Genomic DNA, 24528 nt, shown 5'->3' on the forward strand with positions numbered 1-24528 from the left:
TTAGAAATTAGTTTAGAAATATTATATTTCAGGATGTCTGCTATTAACTGAAGTTAGGCAAAAGTGTCTATAACAAGGAAAAAGAAATGTGATTTCTTGAAAAACTTGTCCCACATTAGGGGTAAGCTGTGCCATGTCAAGGGTTATATAAATGTTAATAGACACATGTTAATGTTTTGATTAGAAATGAATTAGTAGTTATTTTAAATTAGCCATAGTTAGTTGATAGTTCTCAATGAGGAAAATCATTATTGATTACCTAACATTGAACTACCTCAGTCATCAGTTCGCTATTACGTACTGATTGGCTAATCATATTTCCATATTAGTTAATAGTAGTAACTAAAGTGTTAATGAAGTACTACTCATTAATCCTGCATTAATTCCTACATAGTTACCTATAAATGACGGACCATTATTATAAAGTGTTACCGAGATATTTACCCTATACATTATAGATATACCAGGAATACTGTTTGGCTAAACTCAATTCAATATAAGTTTATATACAAAATATAGTAGCCTGGGATCATACAATGCCACTAAATTCTTTCAATTCTTTTCTTTTGTTTTTTTTTTGGTACTTTTTGCAGTACTGTACATTTCATTTACCCCAAACTAAGACAAGTGACATAATTTGCCTCTTTTCCTTTTCTACTGTTTCTTCTCATGAATCTATTTTGTCCTAAGGGTTATACCACGAGGAGGTTACCCCATGTGACTCTACCCTCCCTAGCAACTGGGCCAATTTGGTTGCTTAGGAGACCTGGCTGGAGTCACTCAGCACGCCCTGGGATTATTCCATTGGATTATTGGCATGCATAAAGCATAGCTGTGTCCCCAGTGATATTTACACTTATTGGAAATAATTATTTGGCTATACTGAACCCGTGGTAGAATGCATAAACTTTATAAAACTGAATACAGAACATTTTATGATACCTCACAGCTTTGAATTGCAAACATAAGCAGCTTTTCTCATTTAATATCAAGAATAGAATAGAATCTTATATGTTAATTTAGGTAATATTTATAATATTATTAATGTTTATAAAACGCAAAGCTGTCGTCACACCTGACATATAGGCCATGACAAAATGGGAGAGGACACACTAAAGAAGGTGGACAAAATAAAATGTTTAAAGAAAAGAAAATAAGAAAATGATATTTAATAATAATAATAATAATAATAATAATAAGAAGAAGAAGAAGAAGAAGAAGAAGTAGAAGATTCAGTGGTTGCTAATCCATGGCAGCCTGTAATCTGGTCACATTAACTTCAATAAACTGCTCTCTCAGAATATCCTGTGGAATAGATAGAAGTCAAATTAAGTTCACCCAAAACTACACTATTACATTAGTCTTAAAGCATTTTAAACATTAGGAGAGATTAAATTAATATTATTTTAGGTGAATGTGGTAGCTAAAGTGGCCAAGCTAGTTGCTATGCGATTGTAACTTAGTAACCTAAATAGCTAGCAGAGAACCAAATACTAATATAGACCATATTAAGAGAGCTAGTCATATTGTTAAATAGCTAGTAAGCCTATTGGCAGAATACAGACTTAAAAATATTAAATAAATGTTAAATAAAAACAGTTAGGTCAACAAAAGAGCTACTTATGTGTGGTATTATGTGTTACAGGTTTCCTCTCTTGAAAACAATCTATTCCCTTCTTCTCTACCTCCTGTTTTGATTAGCAGTATGATTGGTGAATAAGCCAGCCAATCAAAATTTACCCCCTCATCTCTGATTGGCTGAAATTCTGGCACATTGTAATGCTGTGACCCTGTTGGGCAAGCGATCAGTCAAAGCTATGAGCAGACGTAGATTGGGAATGAGGAGAGAGCGACTGATATCTTGCACACGCAAAAACAATAGAATTACTTACATTTCAGAATTCTGTGCAAATTTAATTTCAAATAAACTTTATTCGAGCGTAAAATTTATTTTCCTTTGCTCAAAATGAATTAATCTTTGCAAGAAGATGTATTGCTTTACAAAACAGTTCATGAGTGTGCAAAATACCTTTTTGTGCTCTCAAAATATCATTTTGTGGCACAAATATAACTTAATAGAAAATGGCAGTAAAATGTCTTACGACATGAGGAAAAATGTTTGGTTTTGTAAAAATCCGATGCAGTTTGGCGACATTTTCATGTTAAGTGACACAAATATTATGACAAAATGTTCCCAATGAAAATATTCCATTTGAAAGACAGTATTAATTTTAAATGAATCACATTCATTAAGGAGACATCTGTCACCCCTAGAATTCTTTGGCTAAGTATCTGAAATGTAGTCTATGTTTAATCCAGACTGGTATCCTGACTATTTTTAGCTTCTCTTTTCAATACCACTGACTAGTTATTCAACATAGAGTCAAAATGAACTGTACATTCTAGTGGCGAGGACAGGATGTGATGCACAGTGCTATACGTAGTGTACACACAGTTAAGCTGTGGGAAACAGTTTGGCCTCACCCCATCGCATAAAAATATAATGGCACTTTGACTATTTGGTTGTAAGACTGCTATTTAGCTGTCTAGTCTTGATTAACAAAAACAAAAGTGGGCATCCATGATTATTTGAGTTTTTTTGAAATGAGAAACACAGACAGCTGTTTGTTCTCTCAGAAGCCTGAGCTACTATCAGATGTATTTAACGTCTTCAGCAATGACCCAAGAGGTTTGCTGTTATCGTGCAATATTGCAATGTGGCATTCTTCGTAGTTCACAATGTTTTGTCTCATTAAATGCCTTAAGCGGTGTCCTCAAAACTTTTGTTGTTTGGAGTCCATTTGCCAAACCCCTGGTGGATTCATGGTTGACCAGGAAGAATGCATCTATTCATCTCTCTGTTTAGTTGTTCTGACAGTATAATGTTATGTTTCTGTAATTTTGCCTTTTCTATAGGTGGTCTGACCACTGAGAGCTCGAGTGAGAGTCGATAATACGATTGAAAATTGAGCATGTTATTTTTTTAAATGTGAGATATATAAACATTTATACACATGAATATTATTTAAAAACTGATCATATGCTGTTTCGCTACATACTACATGCTAGCTTTAGATTTTGGAGCAGGGCTACCGTGCACTACATCGTTTCCAATTTTCGTAAGAGTGCAAAAACGAAGTGCAATTTCTGTGCTAGGGGAACACACAATAGGCGTGGGTGGGAATGTATGCGCTATCTGTGTGCTTATACGTGCAAACTGTATTTGTGTTCATGAAAAGATACGGGAGGTCCATTTTATCAGTGTTAATTAGGTGGCGTAAAACTTAACTCAGTATTTTTGTGAGAAAAAGCATTAAGACGTCTGAGAACCATAACTATTCTCACGCAAAGTCTTAACAAGTTTGGGGATTTCACCAGCAGTTGCTACTAAAGTGCATGTCCAAACTCTGGAGTTACAGTGGAACATACAATTATGTCCCTGACAAATAAAGGTTAATCCTAGCCATGATGTATGTCAGTATGATTAATTATACTTGCATTCTTTGACTCACCACAATTTCCATGGGTATATAAAGCGTGTCATAGAGATATACTTTCAGCTACTGAAACATAATGGTCATAAAGACAAAATGGTGTCTTACGTTGGCAATATTTCTGTTGTCTTCTAATGTATTGCATGCGGTCAATTTACACTACTTCTTTTTAAAAGGCTGTCTTCATTTATATTGTTTGCATTTTACGTGCAATTTCACCAACCAACTTATGCCGAAAGGCCGAAACATCCTCAAAGCAAGTACAAAAATACAAACGCTTCTTGCTACATAGTTCGATTTTGTGTGTTGTTGCATTCCAAAATGTGTCAGACCATAGTTCATTACACAACGCAAATACATGATGCATTCTCAGCTTTTCCGCATGGGGTGATATAGCAGACATTAGTGTGAACTGTCCTCTTCTATGGTGAGTTTTCTCTTTCAAGTCAACTGCTGTTATGGCAGAGCAACAATTTGAAGAGACTATTGTTGAGCAAGTAAGTTAGTAAATATATTTAAAGCCACTAACCTGAAAAAGAACACATCCAGTTTAATGGACATCTGAAGGTAACTCTACTGAGTACTGATGTTTTTTACCGGCACAGTAACGGAAAACGCATGCACGTCTATGTGTTGGTGAAGTGCTCGCATCTTCATACAAGAACTTATGTAAAGTATTTTTCTGGCCTAAGAGTTAGCACAAGCTTGCAGGGAAATTGAAAAGCTCCTTGGCCATGCCCAAAGACTTGCATGTATGACAAATCACTGCACTTAAGATGTAGCGCGCTTCAAATAGGGCCATGAGACGTTTTGAATACTTAAGCCAGAAGTATACTTTTTTATGTTTTTTATGCTCAAATTAGTGTATGCGAGCAGTCGACCACTCTAGTCTTTTTTAAGTGAACTCCATGTGATACTGGACTTTCTCTTCTAGAGTTTATACCAATAAAGATGTCTTTGTAGTCTTTCAGACCTCAATTATACAAATGTATGATGAGTTCTCAAAAGCAATGGCCCAACTTTGAGAGTTGCCACCTTGTGGACCCACTAGCGCAAGCGATTCCAGGCACATGCGCAGACCAGGCGCACATGCGTGTTTAGCAAAAATTTGGCTGCATGTGTACAGTGCTCACGTACCCTGCTGATGACAGAAGTTAGGTCATGTGCCCTGTATGCATATGCTAGAGTATGCAGAAAAATAGATGTATACTTTGGGCTTTAGTTTCTTTGACATTCCTAAGAACCATACCTTTAGGAGTCTTCCAAATTTAATTGTCATCCTCAATATCAGATTCTTCACAATGACTTTGAAGTCATTTTAAAATCAGACAGGATTTGGTCATATTGCACCAGTTGTTGCTTGATTTATGAGCTTCACTAAAAGCAATGAAAAGTAAGAGGTTTTGGCAACCAGCAAAACAGGACAGAATATATTTGTGTCTCCTCTGGGCCTCCCACCAATTGATTATCAGCAGAGCAGTGTGTGTGTGTGTGTGTGTGTGTGTGTGTTTGTGTGTTTTTATTTTTATTTTATTTTTTTGCTGCTATTTTATCACTTCTCTTCTAACTCCCTTTAGAAGCCTTGTTGTCATGGATTACTTTGAGCAATTTACAGAGCCTTCAGGTTAGAAATTATTCTTGGGGATCCTAGACTTGGTCAAATAAATATATGCCAGTGGACTAGAAATTAGAGATGTTATTATCAACTGCTTTTTATATGGTGTTTACAGTAAGAGAATTGGAAGCAGAGTTATGATTTAATTGTGATTTACAGATATATAAATATTTTCTCACCTTAAAGAGAGCACATGACTGGCTAAATAGAGTGGTTGTGGGTAGGTTTGTCCATCCATCGTTTTTTCCATGTCTTTGCTGAAGCTTCTTGGTTGAGGTCTACATAAAACTTTCCACCAGTGTACAGGCCTTTTCCAGGGTTTCTGCTGGACTGATGTTACCTCATAACAGACTACTGAGAGCTTCAAAAGAGACAGACATAATATCAGTCTGACCACCTGTTTAACTTGTGCTGGTCAGTGCCATAAAAATGTGTCTGTGTGTTGGTGTGTGTGAGAATGTCTATATCTTTATGCCTTTGTGTGAATGTGAGTTTTTTTCTGTGTTGAATGTATGTCTTAATTAGTGCATCTTTCTGTTTATTTACAACAAAATGCTTGAGCACTTCTCTTTTAAACATTCTTGACCTGTCTGACATGACAGCCAACTGTAGGCCCACAGTTCTCACATTTGAGACTAATCTGTTTGAGACCAAATACAGCAATTCAAAGTTTCTGCATTTTATAATACAACACATTTCTTTAAAAGGCCAATTGATTGCACAGAATCAAATGCAATCACAGTTTTCTGCCTCAGTCTGAATATAGATGGTATAGCACAGTGTGTCTTGACTGGTTCTACTTCAGCCTCCACATTTTGCATTGGACAACACAGCTACCAAATTGTTTACTGTACAAATTAAATGAACCTGTATTAAATATAGTCTGGGTAATATTTTCTTCTACCTTTCATAGTTTTGTTCATGGTTTTTCAAGGATGTTCAGGGTATTTTGAGGATGGCACATCAAGCAATCTTTCCATGTATTTCTAGTTTTACTAGCGTCTACCAAGTGACAGATGATCAAAATGTTAGCTTAATGTCAGAGTAGTAAAGTTGTAAGCTGCTTCTGATCCGGACTGTACTGACATACCTGATGGTGGAGAGTGTGGCAGCTTTGTCGTGTCAGATCTTACTAAGTCTTTCTCAGGTACATGCAAGAAATGTCAAAAATAGCACTTGCACTAGGACAAACAAATAGCACCGAAGTGCTACTAGCAGCACTTTCTGCATTTGGGATGAGGTGAATGCTTGGGGGAGAATGAGATTGATAGTGTTTTATTGGGTGCAGAGGAGGGGAGAGTGTTAAGGGTGGAGATTTTTTCGAACGTTGTCACAGAGCTTTGCACAAACCACAGTGCTGCTTTGATAAAGAACCTACACGTGGGAGTCTGGGAAAGAGAGACAGATAAATAGAGAAGGAGAGAGACAGAGAGAGAGTTTAAGAAAGAGGGCTGGGAGGAGAGAGTGCATATAACCACCCACCTAAGCAGCTGTCAGACCAGTGGTCAAAAAGCAGACATTTCCAGAAGTTCTCAGGGACAAAGAGTGACAAAAGTGGAAGAGAGAGTGAAGGAGATTCAAGGAGAGTTTGACTCAGATATTGCTCTGTGTTGTAGAACAGTTTAAAGAACAAGGATACACAGCAGAAACGGTACAGCTTCAGGACCAGACGAGTGAATGGATACCTTTTGCAGTCTAAGTGGACTTGATCCTCTGTGGGTGAGCATCTAATGTTAGACCTTGAATCATGATTAATATTCATATATATCTTAAGTTTTTAGTTTATTTTTTTGTTGGTGCCAAATTTATAACTATTATTATTTTTTAATGTTTTAAAACAATGTTTAAAAATGTTTTAATTTTATTATAATAATTTATAATTTTGATTTTTGTTAGAAACCTTATTATTTTATAACTATATACAATGCGTTACATTTTTTTTTTTTAAATGTAAAAAAAAAAATTACAACATTTTTATATGTATAATGAAAATTCTTTGGAAATATATGTATATGATGCAAAGACTTGCCCTAACCAAGAACCAGAACATAACTTTTTTTTTTACTGTGCTGCTTAATTGTTATGACTTTCCATAGAGATGTAATATTTAATATATGTGTCACATACATTAACTGTGGTCATATTTTAGAATATGATTTATTTTATATGACATTTGATATTTTGAATGAGCTTGCAGATGGTAATAATCAAGTGTTTAAAATTGTGATACACTGCTTTCATTTGCTCCACTTGTCAGAATTCTTGGCAGGCCTGGGTGAGATCTGAAGGGAAAATAATTCAGACTGTTTCCTAATTAATTGTATTGAATGAGTCCAGTCACAGGACTTAAATAATGGAACATAACAGAATAGAAAAAACAAGAAAAAGACGCAGCCCCATATATCCTGTGCCATTGATGAGCTAGCTAGGCCAAGACAAGCATTTGGTAAACAAGTAAAAATGTGATTGAATCACAATACATATTCTAGACTTTTGCTAGTTTGATGCCCAACTACCAGTGTCCAATATAAAATGCACCAGCATGCTATACAAAGCACGAAGAGTACAACATTGTAACCTAATTTTGGATGTTCTGGAACATTTAGATCATAACTGGTCTGTGTGGACATGGTTTGGATTAAGACAGTGTTACGTATGGCCATTGTATAAATTTTTTCATTCAGAAGGAATTTAGGTTGTCTAATATCATATAACTGGTCAAAAATCACCAATACCACACCCTTCTCTTCATCTCTAGGACTGGAACCAGACATGGTACACACATAACCCTGAATTGAGTGACTGCTTCCAGAACACAGTACTGGTGTGGGCTCCATGCATCTACCTGTGGATCTTCTCTCCGTTCTACTGCCTTCATCTGTATTGCCATGGCCGAGGTCGGCTGCCCCTCTCTTCGCTCTGCAATGCCAAGCTGGTGAGACAGACCACTAAAACTTGTTAATGTTATACAAGCCTGTCCTGTGCTCATAAGTACCAGCTATGTGGGCTGTAAAACCCAAACTAGAGAGTGTCAAAACAAAGTGAACGTAGTGGTCTGGGTAGACTCAGGGGTCGAGTTCACACTTTAGCGGTCGAGGAAGACAGAAAAAGAAAGTGGTGTGTGTAACCTCAGTTTGTGGTATAAGTGTGGTTAGCACTCTAGTGAGCTGTGATTTCGATTTTCACTCTTCCGTTCGAAATCCCATTTTGTATGAAATATAGTTGTTTCTCCATTTGTTTAGAGTCAAGCAGATTCCCAACTAGTCTTATCATAATGTAAATCACACCTGTCCTCTACATATCAGTGCTCACCAGAGCTTCTGGAATGGTGACTCAGCTCTTACCCTGATATGAATTGTCTTTGCTCTTTCACAGTTGTTGGGGTTCTTCTTGGCATCCTTTGGTTTTGTGGAATTCTTCTACATCCTGTTGGAAAGAAGACAGCAAATCGAGCAACACCTTGTCTTCTTGCTCAGTCCAATCATACGCAGTCTCACCGTGGTAACGTAACCCTTAGGTTCCATCTTTATTATGAATTTGTAAGTCATTATTATTGCAATTCCGATTGGTGTGACTAGAGGGACAGAAATTCCGAACAGTCTTTTGACAGCTCATAAAAATTACTACGAGAGGGCAAAGAAGATATAAGATATAGGATGTAAGATATAGTATGTAAGATATAGTACGACTTGGCTCGTACGATAAGGTGCGACTTTCTTCCCCATAGAGACCAATCAATCAACAAAAATAAATTCAAATCAATACAATACAGGCATCAAATGTAATGCTAGCCTCCTGTCCAACACTTTATTTCAAGAAAGAAAACATCCGTGAACAAATTTGGTTACTTATTCCATATTTATTTAATGGCTAATGTATGTCAAACCTGTACTTCTCTTGTCTTGTTCCAAAGCCCAATGTTTTTTTTCTTCATGATACACAAATGTTATTTTCCTAATAAAATAATGATTAGGTTTAGGATTTGGGAAAAGGGTTAGATTTTATGGTTAGGTTTAGCTTTGGGTTAGGTGTTAAACGTTAATCGTTGGTTCAACATTACAATTTGTCATGAGACTGAGTTGGAAATTGCACACTTTACTATTAAGATAACTTAATTAATATAACTTAACTTAATTTGCTGACCAGGCAGTTATATCAGTATGGAACATGGTGTCCAGGCTAAAGCATCCAAGAAATATAAGCCTAAATGATGGATGCATTACCCCCATACACAAATATACACTAAAGTTTAAAGCTTCATTCCTCAACTCCTACAACCCTTCCTGACCATCATTCATTTCTCAACACACCTGCTTACGTCTGTAATGTGGCTCCTAAACCCTTACACAGCAGGAACTGTTTTCATCTAATAGACTGTGACATTTCGAGGTGAGCTAGGTTAGGGGCACGCCTACGCTCAAGCTAGTGAACACAATCTCATCATCTCTTTCTGTCCGCATATTCCATTTGCATTCTGCAAAGACGGCCTCCAGACCAGACTCATGACCCATCTGTGGTCTCCTCAGACACCTAAATCAACATTGGCTGGTTTCAAGGACAAAACACTTAAGAGTTAAACAGTGCCTTTTTGTCCTTTAATGCCCTAATCAGCAGAAGATTGTAATCTTAATTGGACACATAGAAAATAAAAATAAAGCACTGTCATTGCTTAGCCAAGCTCAGAGATGCAGGTCAATAAAACCATTTTGGCGATGTATTTACTAGGTGCATAAAAGTAGCTTTTATATTGCGAAAATATTGTTTTGTTGCCTTTCCCAACCTCCTCTACCACCTAAGGTTTCTCTTGCGTAATATCTGGGCTTGTGTAATCAACAGTTTAGATTAAGTGAAAGCAACAACAACCACACATTTCTGAGTTGTTTATCTGGCTTTTTTCAACTTAGAATCTGTGACCTAGAGTTCTACTCATGGAGTTCACCATTCACACTGATCTCAATTCCGCTTTAACAACCCAAATGCTAACTTTTACCAATTTGAGACATACCACAAAGCAGGACTCAGACCTGTTAAAAGGGACAATTTGGAGCTGAAGTCTGCCATAATTCTTAGCTACTCTTTCTAGCTGCTGCTGGTTTCACTGTGTGCTAGTGTTTGGAGCCACAGGATGCAGATCTGTCTCTGTCTTCTATTGCTTTTAACACTCCAGTATAATTACTAGCTGTGTACCAAGTCTGTGGTTGAAAAGAAGCTTTAGATTCCTCCCACTGTCCAGATGAGGAGTCATGGTGTACTATTATGAAACATGAAGTCAAAACACAACATCAACAATGCAGATGTTCCATTTACGTGCTTTGTTTCCAGGTTTTGCAAAACCTCTGTGGCCATCTTTCATTAGCAGGTAATTAAGAGTTCCTCTTAAAAGATTCACCTCATTTTTCTGAGGTTATAAGGCTTTGGTTTGGTGGAGGCATCTGTGGGGCTTGTCCAAATACCTCATCTGTACCACACCAGGAGGCTCTTGGTTACATAATCAAATGATGTTTTGCGCTACCTAGGAGATACTGCAACAAATTCTGTTTCCTCCAATAAAATTAGAATTGACATGCTCAAAACAACACATTATCCCAGGCATTGGGTAAGAGCCACTGTGTGACAGTCTGGTTTGGATAAATGGAGAATGTCGAATGCTTTTTGGAGCAAGAAAATTCACAGTAATTAAGAGAGATGTAGGATCAACAGAGGCCACATTTTACTGTTTTATTAGAGGAGGCAGCTGTGGTGGTAGACAGGGAAATCCCAGTATAACCTCAAAACACAAAACTGCTGAGGCCAAAAAATAAGGTTTATTTATGGATGGATTTGTCAGGTCAAATAAAGGCAGAGTACAATTTTAAAAGTAGGGTTTCCCAAACATACCACATCTACCATCAAAGTTTCTGTATATTTTGTATTAAGTTGTTCCGTAGTAACTCAAATAAAATTCTTAATTGAGCCATCCCTGCTAAAACAACAGAGTAGACCAGTTTAAGCTGGTCTCCCAGCCTGATAAGGCTGGTCTTTTGGCTGGTTTTAAAGGGGTTTGAGCAATTGTCAGCTCCGCCCAGCTAAACCAGCTAAACACCAGCTTAGCCAGACTGAGAGACAAGCTTAAATCAACTAAGACCAGTATAAACCATCAAACTATTTTAGGCTGGTTTAAGCTGTTTTAGCAGGGATGTGCATTTAACCTATAGTAACCTATAAGGTTTCAATTTGCATCATTCAGTACATATTCATAAGTTTGAGTTTAGATCCAGGGTCAACTTGATCTTGAACTGTATTTATTCCAGTTGATAACAATGTCATTAACAGCTCTGTGTTTGACAGGTGTTAGCTGTGTGTGTGATTCATTGGGAGAGAGTACGTGGATGTCGTTCTTCTGTCTTCCTGTTCTTCTTCTGGCTGTTGGGCGTTGTCTGCTCCCTGATTCCGCTTCATGCAAAGATCCAGCTGGCTCTAGAGCAGGTGAGAGAAATGACACTGACACAGACACCCCCATTCCGGGGAAGTTCAATTTCACACTTCATTCTGAAAACCCTGGACAAACCATTACATACAGTAACATACAGCCGTGTATGGGCATATGTACACACATTCACATATGGATGACTGCAGCAAACACAGATGCACATGTGGAAACATACACGTGCTCAAACACAAAAACATTTACATGCTCAAACAAACATGTTCACACATACAGTACAGAGGCATAAGAAAAAACATAACAGCACACCCACACAAACATACATCCTCATACAGCTGCATAACAGTGTCTACTTTTAGTACACTTGTTGATTCACCCAAGGTTCGGATTTGGTTTGTCACATTCATATTATAAGTTCAAGTGAAGTCCAAGTAGGTGTTAGTTTGAAACATATGTTTGATAGAGAAATATGAAATCTGACTTTAGCCCCTATTGGACCTGATGTGGAAGTATGAGTGTCGTTTCTAAATTTCATTTTTCCTTTCAATATCTATAAAAGAGATCCTGCTTTACATCTGAACACACTGACACGTCTTAATAACAAGTGCTTTAAAGATGACATTCAGTACGGCAGTTATGTCAATAGCCATGTACAATTACATCTTTCCAAGACATTTCATATCCAGTTATTTTCAGCCCAAGGAAAATATCACAGCTAGCATGAAAGATAATTTAACTTTAGAGACCAGACTAGGCAATTCTGACCCGTATCTTCCTACCCCAAGAAACTGGGTCAAAACATAAAGACAGATAAGCATATTTCTCACTACCATGCTGAGTTTATGCTTGAATAAGAAAGAGAAAACATTTTGACTGACCTACATTTTGACCACCAAAACTACTCTGGCCTTGTTTTTTATTTTATGGTGTGGTTAAGAATATAGCCTCTATCTTGGCAAGGGGCTCCACAGCCAAGCGGATGTTTGCTACAGATTTGTCTCAGACGAGACTTGTGCTTCAACAGAGTAGCCAGGACTTCAGATAGAGCGCTATATACAGTACACCAGGAAGACAAACTTAGAATCCACTATGTTTTTTTAAAAATGCGTGCGCAGCATATGAACAGCACATGTGAAAAATGTTGTAAATATAGCTGCTTTCGACTCCTCACCAACAAATAGTGGCCAGAGGCTTCAATGGCAGCAATCTATGAGTTTCCAGATTGTAGCGTGACTGGAGGCCCTTTATGGCTCTTTTCATACGTAACTCATTTATAAAAAGCAGGCCATTAAGGAGTTTGGTTTTTACCATGATTTGCCTTAAAGCTACACTATGTAACGTTTTTTTGTTAAAACATAACAAAATGTTATTAATGAGAGAGTGCAACAAACATTAATCTTCCAAACCATGTCTTTACCCAAATACACTTTGATAAACCTATAATAAAGATTTATATTTTAGAGCTGTCGGGACGGATTTCGCGGGAAATTGCATACATACGTCATTCACCCATGCGTACTGACGTTATACCCATACACAGAGAAAATAAGCTCTTGCTACTGTAACGCGTGTGTGGTGTGGGAGTAGCTGAAGCTGAAAGTTTGTTGTCACAACAAATGAGAAAAATTTACCATGGATCATTCATAACAGCAAACCTCCGGGGAATCACTGGTTGTTAAAACAAAGAAACCCCAAACAAAGCAGAGTCTACAAGCAAAAAGTTAAAGCGACAGAGTCTGTAATAAAACCTGAATCAACATCGGCTTAACTTTTCAGAGGTGGTGACAACTCAGAGATCTGAAAGGATTTAAAAGCGACCCAGACATGGCTTTTTTCTTACTTAACAGGTAAGATATTTTATTGATGTGGTTTATGTATAGTTGTGTAATCACACACACACACACACACACACACACACACACATGTTGGTGCAGCTATCATTATGAGGACTCTCCACATACATAATGATTTTTATACTGTACAAACTATAGATTTTATCCCCTAACCCTACCCCTAAACCTAACCCTCACAAAAAACTTTCTGCATTTTTACATTTTCAATAAAACATCGTTTATTATGTTTTTTAAGCGATTTGAATTATGGGGACACTAGAAATGTCCTCATAAACCACATTTATAGCATAATACCCTTGTAACTACCAGTTTGTAACCTAAAAAAAAGTCCTCATAAACCACTTAAACCTGCCCCCCCACACACACACGCCTATGTGTGTGTAGTGCAATACAATAATTATACTGTAATCAGTGCAGAACTTTTCACTTGCAAGCACATGTATGTATTTTTCTTTATAATGGCAATAATAATAATTTAAATAAATTTAAATAAATCCTTTAGTCCTAGGCTTGCCAAGGACATGTGAGTCTTGAAATTATGTTGAGCACTGGTTGGTAACAATGACAATCTATAAATTAGTTACTACCATGGTCTATTTGGCCAGAATATCCTGCAGTTATAAAAAACGTTACAACGTTTGATCTTACCAGACTAGCAATTGTTATGTCTAATGTTAATGAACATTGCCTAACTTTTGTAATGTAGTTGATCTCAAAACATCAATGTTTCCAATAAGTAAAAACATCAGCATAAGATATGGCATTTACCTGCTCAGACGACATTTTTTCGGATATCCATCTTTTCCTTTCTTTCGTTTCGTCCTGTATCCATGTGTACACCAGTTCCTCGAACCACATTCATCCGTGCAGAGGAGCAGAGCCGAAGCACAACCAAAACAATGTTCTTCCGCAAGACGCATGCAGTTTTATTTTTTAACCGCTAGTGGGCCAAAAGTTACATAGTATAGCTTTAACTGTTCAAAATAAGCTTTACTATGTTGTTAATGCCCGTACACACCCATGTCTTCTGACATTAGGCAAAGTCACAGCAAGAAGGGGCAAGCCCACACTGCACGATTTCTTATAGAATAAACAGCAGATCATATTTTTACATCAATCCTTAGTTTGGGACATAACATCACTTGATAAACAACATGTCTCCAGCTTTCTCCATCAACAAGCTCTTCAATGCGTTGTCCGAGAAATCTTGCATGATATTTGTATTGACCTGATGGAAATGCCCTCACAATATGGTCCTTGAGATACAAGGTACTTTAGATGTTGTCTTGGGTTTGATGTTCATCAAACCCAAGTGTGTGGTTTAGAGAGTTCCCCTGCAGAAAAGACCAGCTTAACCAGCATGCAGTTCTCATGCTGGTCTATGTTGGAAAGTGCTGGTCTAGCTGGTGGACCAGCAAAGCCATGTTGTTTACCAGTAAAAGTTGGTGAAGCTGGTCCCTGGTACAGATAGTTAACCAAGGAAATTCCATTTAAGCTGGGTTCACACTGTTCTCTTCTTCTAGGTCTTTGATCGCTTAATGTAACATGTTCATCGATGTCCAATTAATTGTCTTTGTAATTCATCTTAGCCTCAGACGAAGTTCTGGAAGTGTCTGAAAGTGTCTGAAATTTTGTGTCGCTATTGTGCAGTGTGACTGCTCTTACAACACCCAGTCAATGCTGTCAAGGGGTCAAGCGATTAAGACCAAAGTCTGAGCTACAAACTGTAACGAACAGTCTGACATAATGTTGCAGTGTGCCATGCTTTTACTCAAGATCTCTCTGGGATAATATTGTAGTCTGACAAGCAACCGTAAAAATCATACAGTGCACCCAGCTTTATCCAAAGGTAATTCTAGATAATCAAGGAAGTCTTGCTGGTTAAGCTAGACTTGATTGTACACCAGCAACCCATATAAACAGAATGTTAGGCAACATATAAACAATGTGTTGGGAAGTCTTTGGATCGTAAAAAGAATAACCTCACTTTTCGTTTATGGGAAATCCTTGGTTGTGGTACTCATTTAAAATGGACAGTCTGCCTGAAATCTCTCTCTTTCTCTAAACTATTCTGTTTTCTCTGTTTTCAAGGGTCTTTCTCCGGATATTGTGCGGTATCTGGCCTTTTTCTCTTACTTTGCCCTGCAGTTGGTGCAGCTCTTCCTTAGCTGTTTTGCAGACCGGGCACCCTCAGGCAAAGCTGTCCTCAAGGTATGAAAAACACAAACTCTGCAGCTTGAAAAGCCATCCCCCAAAATAATACATCTCAAACAATCCTGTGGTGAACTGTTGTTGTCTGCTCTCAGTTTTACGTAATAGAGTAAACAACCCCTCCCTTTTGTAGTGAATTATGGTAATGGCTGTAGGACATCCTACAATCATCTCCTGCAACTATGTGGTGCCTAGATATTAACTACACTCACGACTCTGGAAGTTTTTCAGAATTCAGCTTGTCTCATCTACATATACACTCAGGTTTTATGTGGTCTTACTGTCCAGATAATGATACATGCTTTTTTTAAAGAAAATTATTGACTCATTCCACCTACAGTTTGGTTGTATGCAAACTACACACATAGCTCAAAGCAAAAACCAGTTTCACAGAATGTAATCTGCAGTCTTATGGTTTAAATCCCCTCGTGAGATAATGATCCATCTCACTGTCCTGCTCCAGAGAAAAACAAGGAAACAAGCTCAAAGAGGAATTAGTGTGTTTGTGATGAGGTTGAAGCCACAGACGTTGGCACCACACCCCTTGATCCCCTCCTGGCTCAGTCAATTCCTGTGCTGGGTTATTCACAGTGTTCTGAAGAGTGAGACCTCCGGTGAGGAGGAGGGAGAGAGAGAGAGAGAGAGAGAGAGAGCATGAAACTGTGGGTGGTAGTGTGTTACTGTGGCACATAAGGCACTCACAAACACACACATACAGTACACATAGAGGTCTAACTCTTACTCACAAAGTTTCACTGTTTACTCTTAATTCACTGTTGCCAAATATGATTTCTAGCGACTTGGTTTCTCCTTCCAAGAAAACAAAACTGAGAATCTTCTTTTTCCAAAAAGGACTGTTGACAGTTTCACACCTGGTTACATCTTTTGTGCATAATGTTAGAACAGCTTTCAACAGGTCTTGTTATAGTTGACGATATATTTGTATCCCTTGTATATTTAGCAGCATTGTGGTTAGGATTTTGACTGTTTGATAATTCTGACAACCTCAGACAATCTGTTTGTGTTTTTTTTCTCAGAATGCATGTCCTGTTCAAGATGCATCATTCTTGTCCAAGATCCTCTTTTGGTGGTTTAGTGGGTAGGAAATGAAATATGTTTCTTAATCCTATGTGAAAAAACTCCTATTTTAAATGATTTTTGGTCCAGTTGAAGAACTACAAAGGTTTGTGTGGGGTTGTGGTTCCAGGTTAATTTTTAAAGGATACCGTTCTCCATTACAAGCAGAGGATCTGTGGAGTCTGAGAGAAGAGGATACATCTGAGAGAATCATATCGGACCTAGAGGAAGAATGGACAGCGGAGCGCACCAAGTTACAGCAGTAAGTGCTCTAAGAGGCCGTTCAGACCAAATGCATTCTTGCACTAAAAAAACCTAGATACAGCACAACGAATATAACAAAACGCAGGTGTCTTGAGATGTGTCTTTAAAAATGTAAGTTCTTTTTAACTTGACACAGTTTCTAAAAAAGCAGTGCCCCGACACGAAAGGAAAAGAGCAAGAAGTGGCATAACGGTTAAAGACATCTATCTAGTGCATGTGTACATAGAAAAAAAGTGCGGACAGATGCAAAAATGTGTTCGGAATAGCTCCAAAGGCCATTGAAACATCAAATGTCCTTTTTCTGAGTTGGAATGGCTAATAAAAAAATCCTGAAGTCATCAGACATGTGGCACAAAATTGGTTATTGATGCTGTTGTGGATCCTCGTGATGCTTTGATCAATTCAATCATATTTTCATCTGAAAGATGCCCACAAAATGAACAGGCCTAAAATAAGTCAAGAGGAACCCTACTGCGTCCATGTTTGAGACAGGTCAATTGGCTGGCTTGTTAACACATTTCAGCTTTGAACATCCAGTATGTTTAAGTCTTCTGAAATGCTCTTTTAGGCCCTTACAGGTCAAATTTTACAATTTGTGAAAACTTGTCTTGCGTTGTGGCGCAGGATCTTTTAATGTCATTCTGTTTTCAATTAGAACTTAAAACGAGGGAGACAAGCTTAAAAACTGTGTTTAAGCTTTAGCACCAATTCATTATGCACATTTGCCTCTTCTCTATCTACAGGCAACAGAACCACCTAAGCACCAGTATTGCCTTGGGATCTCGACTACCAGACCAGGCTCAGCTCCTCAGGAAGATCCAGAAAGAGCAGAGTTCAGGATTCTGTCTCTTACGAACACTAGCGCGTAGCTTTGGTCCCTACTTCCTTACTGGGACACTGTGCCTGATGTTCCATGATGCTTTCATGTTTGCAGTTCCACAGGTTCTAAGGTGAGAAAGCCTAATGCCTGAGAGATGAGTCACCCTGGCCTGGTTTTCAGTTTGAGTTCATAAACCTTGGGCTTTTAGAGTATTGGGCTGTGTTTATGAAAAGTTCTGCCTTCAAATAAACACAGATGTGCTCTGTGCTTTTCAAGAAAGCTTGCGAGGTTATCAAAATATTTTTAGAAGAGACATCTTACGGTTCACAATATCTTGGGATGAAAACAGGAAGTGGCAATGTGCGGCAGGTGCTTGAGTGAGAGACACCATACCAGCCAGACAGAGATCATGCTGTTTCTGCCCACAGAGATACAATTATGGCTTCAAGTCTGAAAGCTTGAGAGAGTGAGAGATGACCACAGCCGTAGACATGCTAGCTTCAGGGAGGGTAGCCAGCAAAATCAGTCAGTTACTTGTGAACTTCAGCAGGGCTATCCAGACTATAGCAAGTAGATCTATTGTACTGGGATCTATTGTCGAAAAAATGTGGGCATTGGTGAGAACTGTGGAAACATTCAAGGTCTTCTGCCCTCAGAATAACTGATGTGGATTTTGCAGCATTTGGTTAGCATTCAGAAAAACATTTTTCCAGTGGAACATGCAACTTATTGTTAGGCTCAACAAATCTACTATTCTTCATTTTCAAAAATTTTCAAAGAAAGCTGTGGGTTTAAGTGCTACAGTAAACTTGTGCTTGACCACATGTGGTCTCTTTGACAGGAAACCAGCCAAATGCTTAGTTACATCAGCAAATTAGCAAATTTCTTTATAAAGTTCCTTCATTCACTCCTGTCTTCTTTTTTGAAGTCTGTTGTTAGGCTTTATGAAGGATGAGGAAGCTCCGCTGTGGAAGGGCTATTTCTATGCCTCTCTTATATTCCTGCTCTCCTGTCTTCAGTCGGTCTTCAACCACCAATACACATACACCTGCTTTACTGTGGGCATGCGGGTGAAAACAGCTGTCATGGGCCTGGTTTACAGAAAGGTAGGCAATCTCACCAACATAAGACATTGCTATACAGTATGTAAACATGTGAGATGATTGGTCCATTCAAAGGGGAATTTCCCAAAACTTTATCATGTTGTCAACCAGGGGCCTAACAGTGTTTCTTTCTTTTATCTTTCTTTCTTTATTTCTTTCTTTCTTATGGAAGTCTCTTGTCATGAATAGTGGAGCACGCAGAACATGCACAGTGGGGGAAATAGTGAATCTAGTCTCTGCTGATACCCAAAAGTTAATGGATTTTGTAGTGTATTTCAATGCAGTGTGGCTGGCGCCCATTGAGGTCACACTCTGCCTCTTCTTTCTTTGGCAGGTAAGGGCACTATGAGCACATTTAGTTCCTTATTTTCATTACTTTCAGTCTCCTCAATTACTGTCTCTCTGGTCTAATTAGAAATAAAATTATTAAATGTATTCTTAGGATTTAGAGATATTGGTTGAATGGTTATTGTTTCAGCTTCTGTATTGCACAAAGAAAAACGTATGTCAATCAAATATAACTTCTTTCAGCATTTAGGACCATCGGCTCTAGCGGGCATCGCCACAGTGATCCTTATTTTCCCTTTGAACGGATTCATTGCAAGGAAGAGAAGCAAACTCCAGGTACTGTACTGTTGTAACACAGCATTCATATCCTCCAAATATCTTCCATCTGAGGCCCTGATCACTTAGCTTGAATCATTTCAAAGAAAGATGGCTCATTTTGAATAAGATTCTCATTAGTTTAGATCCTCAATCAGCTCATCCACTAAGATGATTTTTGAGACAGCAGACTGTAGAGGATGGCTCAGTTTCCTCCCAGTGTGTGCTAAAGTAAGTCAGCGTGAAGGGTCCACAGCTGGTTTAGATAGTGAAGTGAGCGCAGCATGGGTGTGCATGTTGGATTCGAGCTTCCCTCACTGCTTTGAAGTTCTCCACGTTTCCTCCGAAGTAAAGCAACCACAGCGCTGGCAAATGGCAATAAAAGCTAAAAGTTTCATTTCTTTTAAGAAAACAACAGACATTTGGCATTATACTGCTTGAGTCAATCTCTCAGCTATTTCTTGCCTTCTTGAATTTTATCAATCATTCTTTTTGAAACTGACAAAAACAGCATATGGTGTAAGATCAACCAGTAAATTTTTACTAAGTTGTGTCCTCTCAAGAGCTCTTGCTGTTTTGACTGTTGGCTGTTGTGTGTCCATTCCACAGGAGATCCAAATGAAGTACATGGATGGACGGGTCAAGTTAATGAACGAGATTCTAAATGGTATTAAAATCTTGAAGTTCTATGCTTGGGAAAAGGCCTTTCTGGAGCAGGTCCTGGGATACAGAGAGAAGGAGCTTAAAACTCTGAAGAAATCTCAGATCTTATACTCTGTGTCCATTGCCTCCTTCAACTCCTCATCCTTCTTGGTGAGAAAAGAGAGTGATTCATAAATTACAGCCTCAGGGCTATCACTTTTAATGTGGACAAACTTGTGAGAAGGATCTAAATCAAAATGTACCAATGTGCCTTATTCAGTTATTTCCATTTTTTGCCAGATTGCTTTTGCTATGTTTGGAGTTTATGTGCTCATTGATGACAAGAATGTTCTGGATGCTCAGAAAATCTTTGTGTCGATGGCTCTCATCAACATCCTGAAAACTCCACTCAGCCAGCTTCCTTTTGCCATGAGCACAACCATGCAGGTAAAGATTACATGAACTCTAACACCATTTACCTTCTGCCCTGATTATTTAAGGGTGCAGTTTCTGATTAGTTTGCCTATTTCTTAATTTCAGGATTTTGGTAGACTACTAATCTTGATTTAAATGTACAAATTATTCCTGTGTTCCAGGCTGTCGTCTCTCTTAAGCGTCTGGGGAAATTTCTCTGTCAAGATGAGCTTAAACTAGACAATGTGTCCAGAGACCCATTTAAATCTGGTGAGCGGTCACTTGATGACACACATCACTTTTCAACAGATCAGTAAGGCTAAAAACAGACTCAATATTATCTGTACCCAGTGAGACTTTCCCTCAGTCCCTCTCTTCCTTGAAAAAATATGAATGGAATTGAGACAAACAATAGTTTGGTAATAGCCTCAAAATTTCACAGTTGGACGTTAATACTGTCTTGCTTCCTCTCACTGGCAATAGCTCCAGTGAGAGCAATTAGAGATCTCTGAAAACCCATTGGATCAGCCTACATAGGAGTGTGGTATCAGTGCAGTTCTGTCTGCTAGATTATTTAAAGGCAAATAATTATTTTTTATTAATCAAAGGCTTACTTGTTTAAGATAGTGAAAACTGTTATTTCTAAGATGACGCTAATTAGATTATATAATTAAAATGAGTCTATAATTTCACAAGATGCTGGAGAAGTCTATATAGCCAGAAGAACTCACCAAAATATTAAGTGTTCTGTCTCTCCAGAACAATTTGTGCTTGCGACACAGGTGTGCACTAGTCTGTCTCCAGAAATTACATGTTATGGCAAGTGATTAAGGCATAACATATTGAATTATTTTCTTTTCCACTTTCATTGTTCCACTTTTTCTTTCAGGTGAGGATGGTTTAGTGTTTGAGAATGGAACTTTCAGCTGGTCTAAAGATGGCCCTCCATGTCTAAAAAGGTATAATAATTCTGAATGTTTACACAAGGCACCTAAAAACACAATAAAGCAATTAGTATAGAAGCTTCTGCAACTCTACACTCAGTTTGTCTTCTGTGTGTGTGCGTGCGCAGGATCAGCGTTAAAGTTCCCTGTGGTTCGCTGGTTGCTGTCGTCGGCCATGTTGGCAGTGGAAAATCGTCGCTGCTTTCTGCCATGCTCGGAGAGACTGAAAAAAGAAGCGGGAATGTCTCTGTCAAGGTAAATACACTAATCAACTGTAGCTGTCTATCATATATAGTTTTAAAAAAAAAATCATGGTAGTACTGAATGGCATGTTATGACACCATAATGACACTTAAATGACAGTCCTGTCTTTAATGTACATAAAGAGTAGATTAATATATTGTAATATATATATAAATATATAGCCATACAGTTGGTTCTCTGCATTTTCTCACTTCTTTCTATTTAGGGCTCCATTGCCTACATTCCTCAGCAAGCGTGGATCCAGAATGCCAGCCTGCAGGACAACATTCTGTTTGGAAGGGAAAAGAAAGAAAGCTGGTACCAGCGAGTGCTGGAGGCATGTGCCCTGCTACCTGATCTAGACAACCTGCCTACAGGAGATGCCACTGAGATCGGAGAGAAGGTGAGAAACCTCAAACCTTACCCAAAGTTGGGAACTGAATCTGTAGGAGCTGAAGTTCCAATTGTCATATCCATTCAATAAGATCATAAGCCCTGTTGAAAAGACCAGCACTGCTTATCATAAGGATATGTTGTGTTTTGGATGCTGGTCCCCAGCATGGGTTGTCCCCACAAGCTTCTCAACTAGCTTCACCAAGAAAGATGTCCTTGGTCAACCATCTTCATCAGAAAGACCATGCTGGCTGACCAACATTTTTTGTTGGTGAAGAACATCGCTGTTCTGGTCCACAAGCTAGACCAGCACTAATCAGCATGGAAATTCATGCTTTTGTAAGCTGGTCTTTTCAGCAATGAGAACAATTGAGAAAGCATCAGTACATAAATCTAGTGTGTTTTTTTTTTTGTGTGTGTGTGTGTGTTTTTTTTACTAGGGTATAAATTTGTCTGGAGGGCAGAAACAGAGGGTGAGTCTTGCACGTGCTGTTTACCGAAAAGCTGATGTCTATCTACTTGATGACCCTTTGTCTGCTGTGGACGCACATGTTGGTCAGCACATCTTTAACAAAGTCATTGGACCCAAGGGCATACTAAGAGACAAGGTGACTATCACTGTCGGTGTAGCCTTCAGTTAGAGTGAGTAATTTTCTTGCTCACAAAATATTCCAAAATCTAAAAATGTTTTTTTTTTTTTTTAACAGACACGAGTTTTGGTGACCCATGGAATGAGCTTCCTGCCTCAGGCGGATTTGATCCTGGTTCTGGTAGATGGGGAGATCTCAGAAAGAGGCTCATATAAGGAGCTTTTGAACCGGAATGGTGATTTTGCTGATTTCATCCACACCTTTGCATGCTCTGAAAGGAAAGAGTGCTTTTCAGAGGACTTTAAAAGAGGTAATGTTCCTGTGCCGAGAGGTTCATTATTTTGCTACAATTTATTTTCTTTCAATAACACCACAAAGCTAACTGTCATATCCAAATGGTATGACTGAATAAACCTTTTTTAAACTGGTTTTATGTTAAAATCATTTACTTGCAGGCTCCAGAAAGTCCTTAAGATTGAGTGTTGCAGACTTCATGCCATTCTCCAGGGATCTGTCCCAAGAGCAGCTTATTGGGTATGTGATTTCAGTGCTAATGCAGATAAATGCATGTGACTTCAAATGACAGTCAGAAAAGGAAAACTTAGTCTGATATTGGTGCTGAATGGCTGTAGTTAAAGTTGGCTGAACAAGATAGTCTGTTAAAGCTGAAGTGTGTAATTTCTGCTCCACTAGTGTCACCAAATGGAATTGCAAAAATAATCACTGCTTTCAGATTCCAGAAAAATTCCCCCATCTGCCATTGGCTGTGTAGGGAATTAGTGACTTTGTGACAGGTTATATTTACAACTGTCAGCATTCATCACCAATTATATGTAAGGAATTTGCATAATGGTTAGCTTATGACTGTATGCTTATGCCTGCGTCATTTTCCAACAACTACTGCAAGGAATTTTGCACAATAAGGGGATTAACGATTGATTTGGGGAATATTAAAATAATTAATGTTTACGTCCGATCAAAGTCTTCAGCCAGCGATGAGTTGATCGGCATGTAAGATTAATTCTTACAGTAATACTACTTTCATAGCCATTGAAAATATCACAAATAGATTTAAATACGGTTTATGGGCAATGCAGCTTTTTAGGATCAACAGATTTTGAGGGACCAACATGATTTGATCAAATACACTGGGTTCCTCAGTAGATGGCATGGGGGCCGGATGTGAGAGACAATGTTTGGCCCTCGCTAAAGGCCTGTCTATACCAAATCCATGACGAGTTTGCGAGACAAACTTCTGATGAAATGTCTGTACACAAAAATTTGAACAAAAAACAATTTCACCCCGGTACAGTAGGCAGCGCTGATGCTGTTGTACCCACATTTATACCAGTCTCCTGCTCTGCCCAGCTGTTAATGCTAGAGATTAATATATTAAACATTGTAAAAGCATTTATTTACCTAATTTGGTGTAATGGTTATCTAGAACAGAACTTTATATTTGCACATTTATTTTACTACGAGTATATTCCAAACAGACTCCCAAAGTCTGGATTAATGCCTGGATAATATAACACAAGGTAGTGTGATACAAATACACGTATAAAATTAGATGCATAATATATAAGAAAACACTGGCTCACAGCCTTTTCTTTATTGAAATTATTGCAATATTTTGTTATATTATCCTCAAGAACAATAATAACATTAATGCCAATAGCTCTAATTATTGAATCTGCAATTTGGGAAAGTGCAGGGAGTAGACCCTCTTTGCCAATAAGCAGGAACAGTTGACCCACATGGAGAACATGGAGATTGTTCATTATTTTCAACAGACAAATGTGTGTAGTTTTGTGTATCTGTATACAAACAAAATGTTC

The 24528-nt window shown here is 38.2% G+C and overlaps 1 protein-coding gene across 1 annotated transcript in view; it reads left to right on the forward strand.

Annotated features, from left to right (window-relative positions):
- Nucleotides 1-6601: 6601 nt before the first annotated feature.
- Nucleotides 6602-24528, forward strand: part of abcc6a (ATP-binding cassette, sub-family C (CFTR/MRP), member 6a) — a 30372-nt gene continuing 12445 nt past the window's right edge. The window contains exons 1-20 of the mRNA XM_051707405.1: nucleotides 6602-6828; nucleotides 7868-8044; nucleotides 8485-8610; nucleotides 11437-11574; nucleotides 15478-15597; nucleotides 16635-16696; nucleotides 16805-16936; nucleotides 17682-17888; nucleotides 18687-18864; nucleotides 19034-19195; nucleotides 19393-19485; nucleotides 20074-20277; nucleotides 20407-20553; nucleotides 20703-20790; nucleotides 21410-21479; nucleotides 21593-21719; nucleotides 21934-22110; nucleotides 22541-22708; nucleotides 22808-23000; nucleotides 23146-23224. Of these exons, the coding sequence (XP_051563365.1) occupies nucleotides 6787-6828; nucleotides 7868-8044; nucleotides 8485-8610; nucleotides 11437-11574; nucleotides 15478-15597; nucleotides 16635-16696; nucleotides 16805-16936; nucleotides 17682-17888; nucleotides 18687-18864; nucleotides 19034-19195; nucleotides 19393-19485; nucleotides 20074-20277; nucleotides 20407-20553; nucleotides 20703-20790; nucleotides 21410-21479; nucleotides 21593-21719; nucleotides 21934-22110; nucleotides 22541-22708; nucleotides 22808-23000; nucleotides 23146-23224 (2690 nt within the window). The 5' untranslated portion in view covers nucleotides 6602-6786. The remainder of the gene's footprint in view (nucleotides 6829-7867; nucleotides 8045-8484; nucleotides 8611-11436; nucleotides 11575-15477; nucleotides 15598-16634; nucleotides 16697-16804; nucleotides 16937-17681; nucleotides 17889-18686; nucleotides 18865-19033; nucleotides 19196-19392; nucleotides 19486-20073; nucleotides 20278-20406; nucleotides 20554-20702; nucleotides 20791-21409; nucleotides 21480-21592; nucleotides 21720-21933; nucleotides 22111-22540; nucleotides 22709-22807; nucleotides 23001-23145; nucleotides 23225-24528) is intronic.

Source organism: Myxocyprinus asiaticus, chromosome 9 (genome assembly GCF_019703515.2).
Source record: "Myxocyprinus asiaticus isolate MX2 ecotype Aquarium Trade chromosome 9, UBuf_Myxa_2, whole genome shotgun sequence".
NCBI lineage: Eukaryota > Metazoa > Chordata > Actinopteri > Cypriniformes > Catostomidae > Myxocyprinus > Myxocyprinus asiaticus.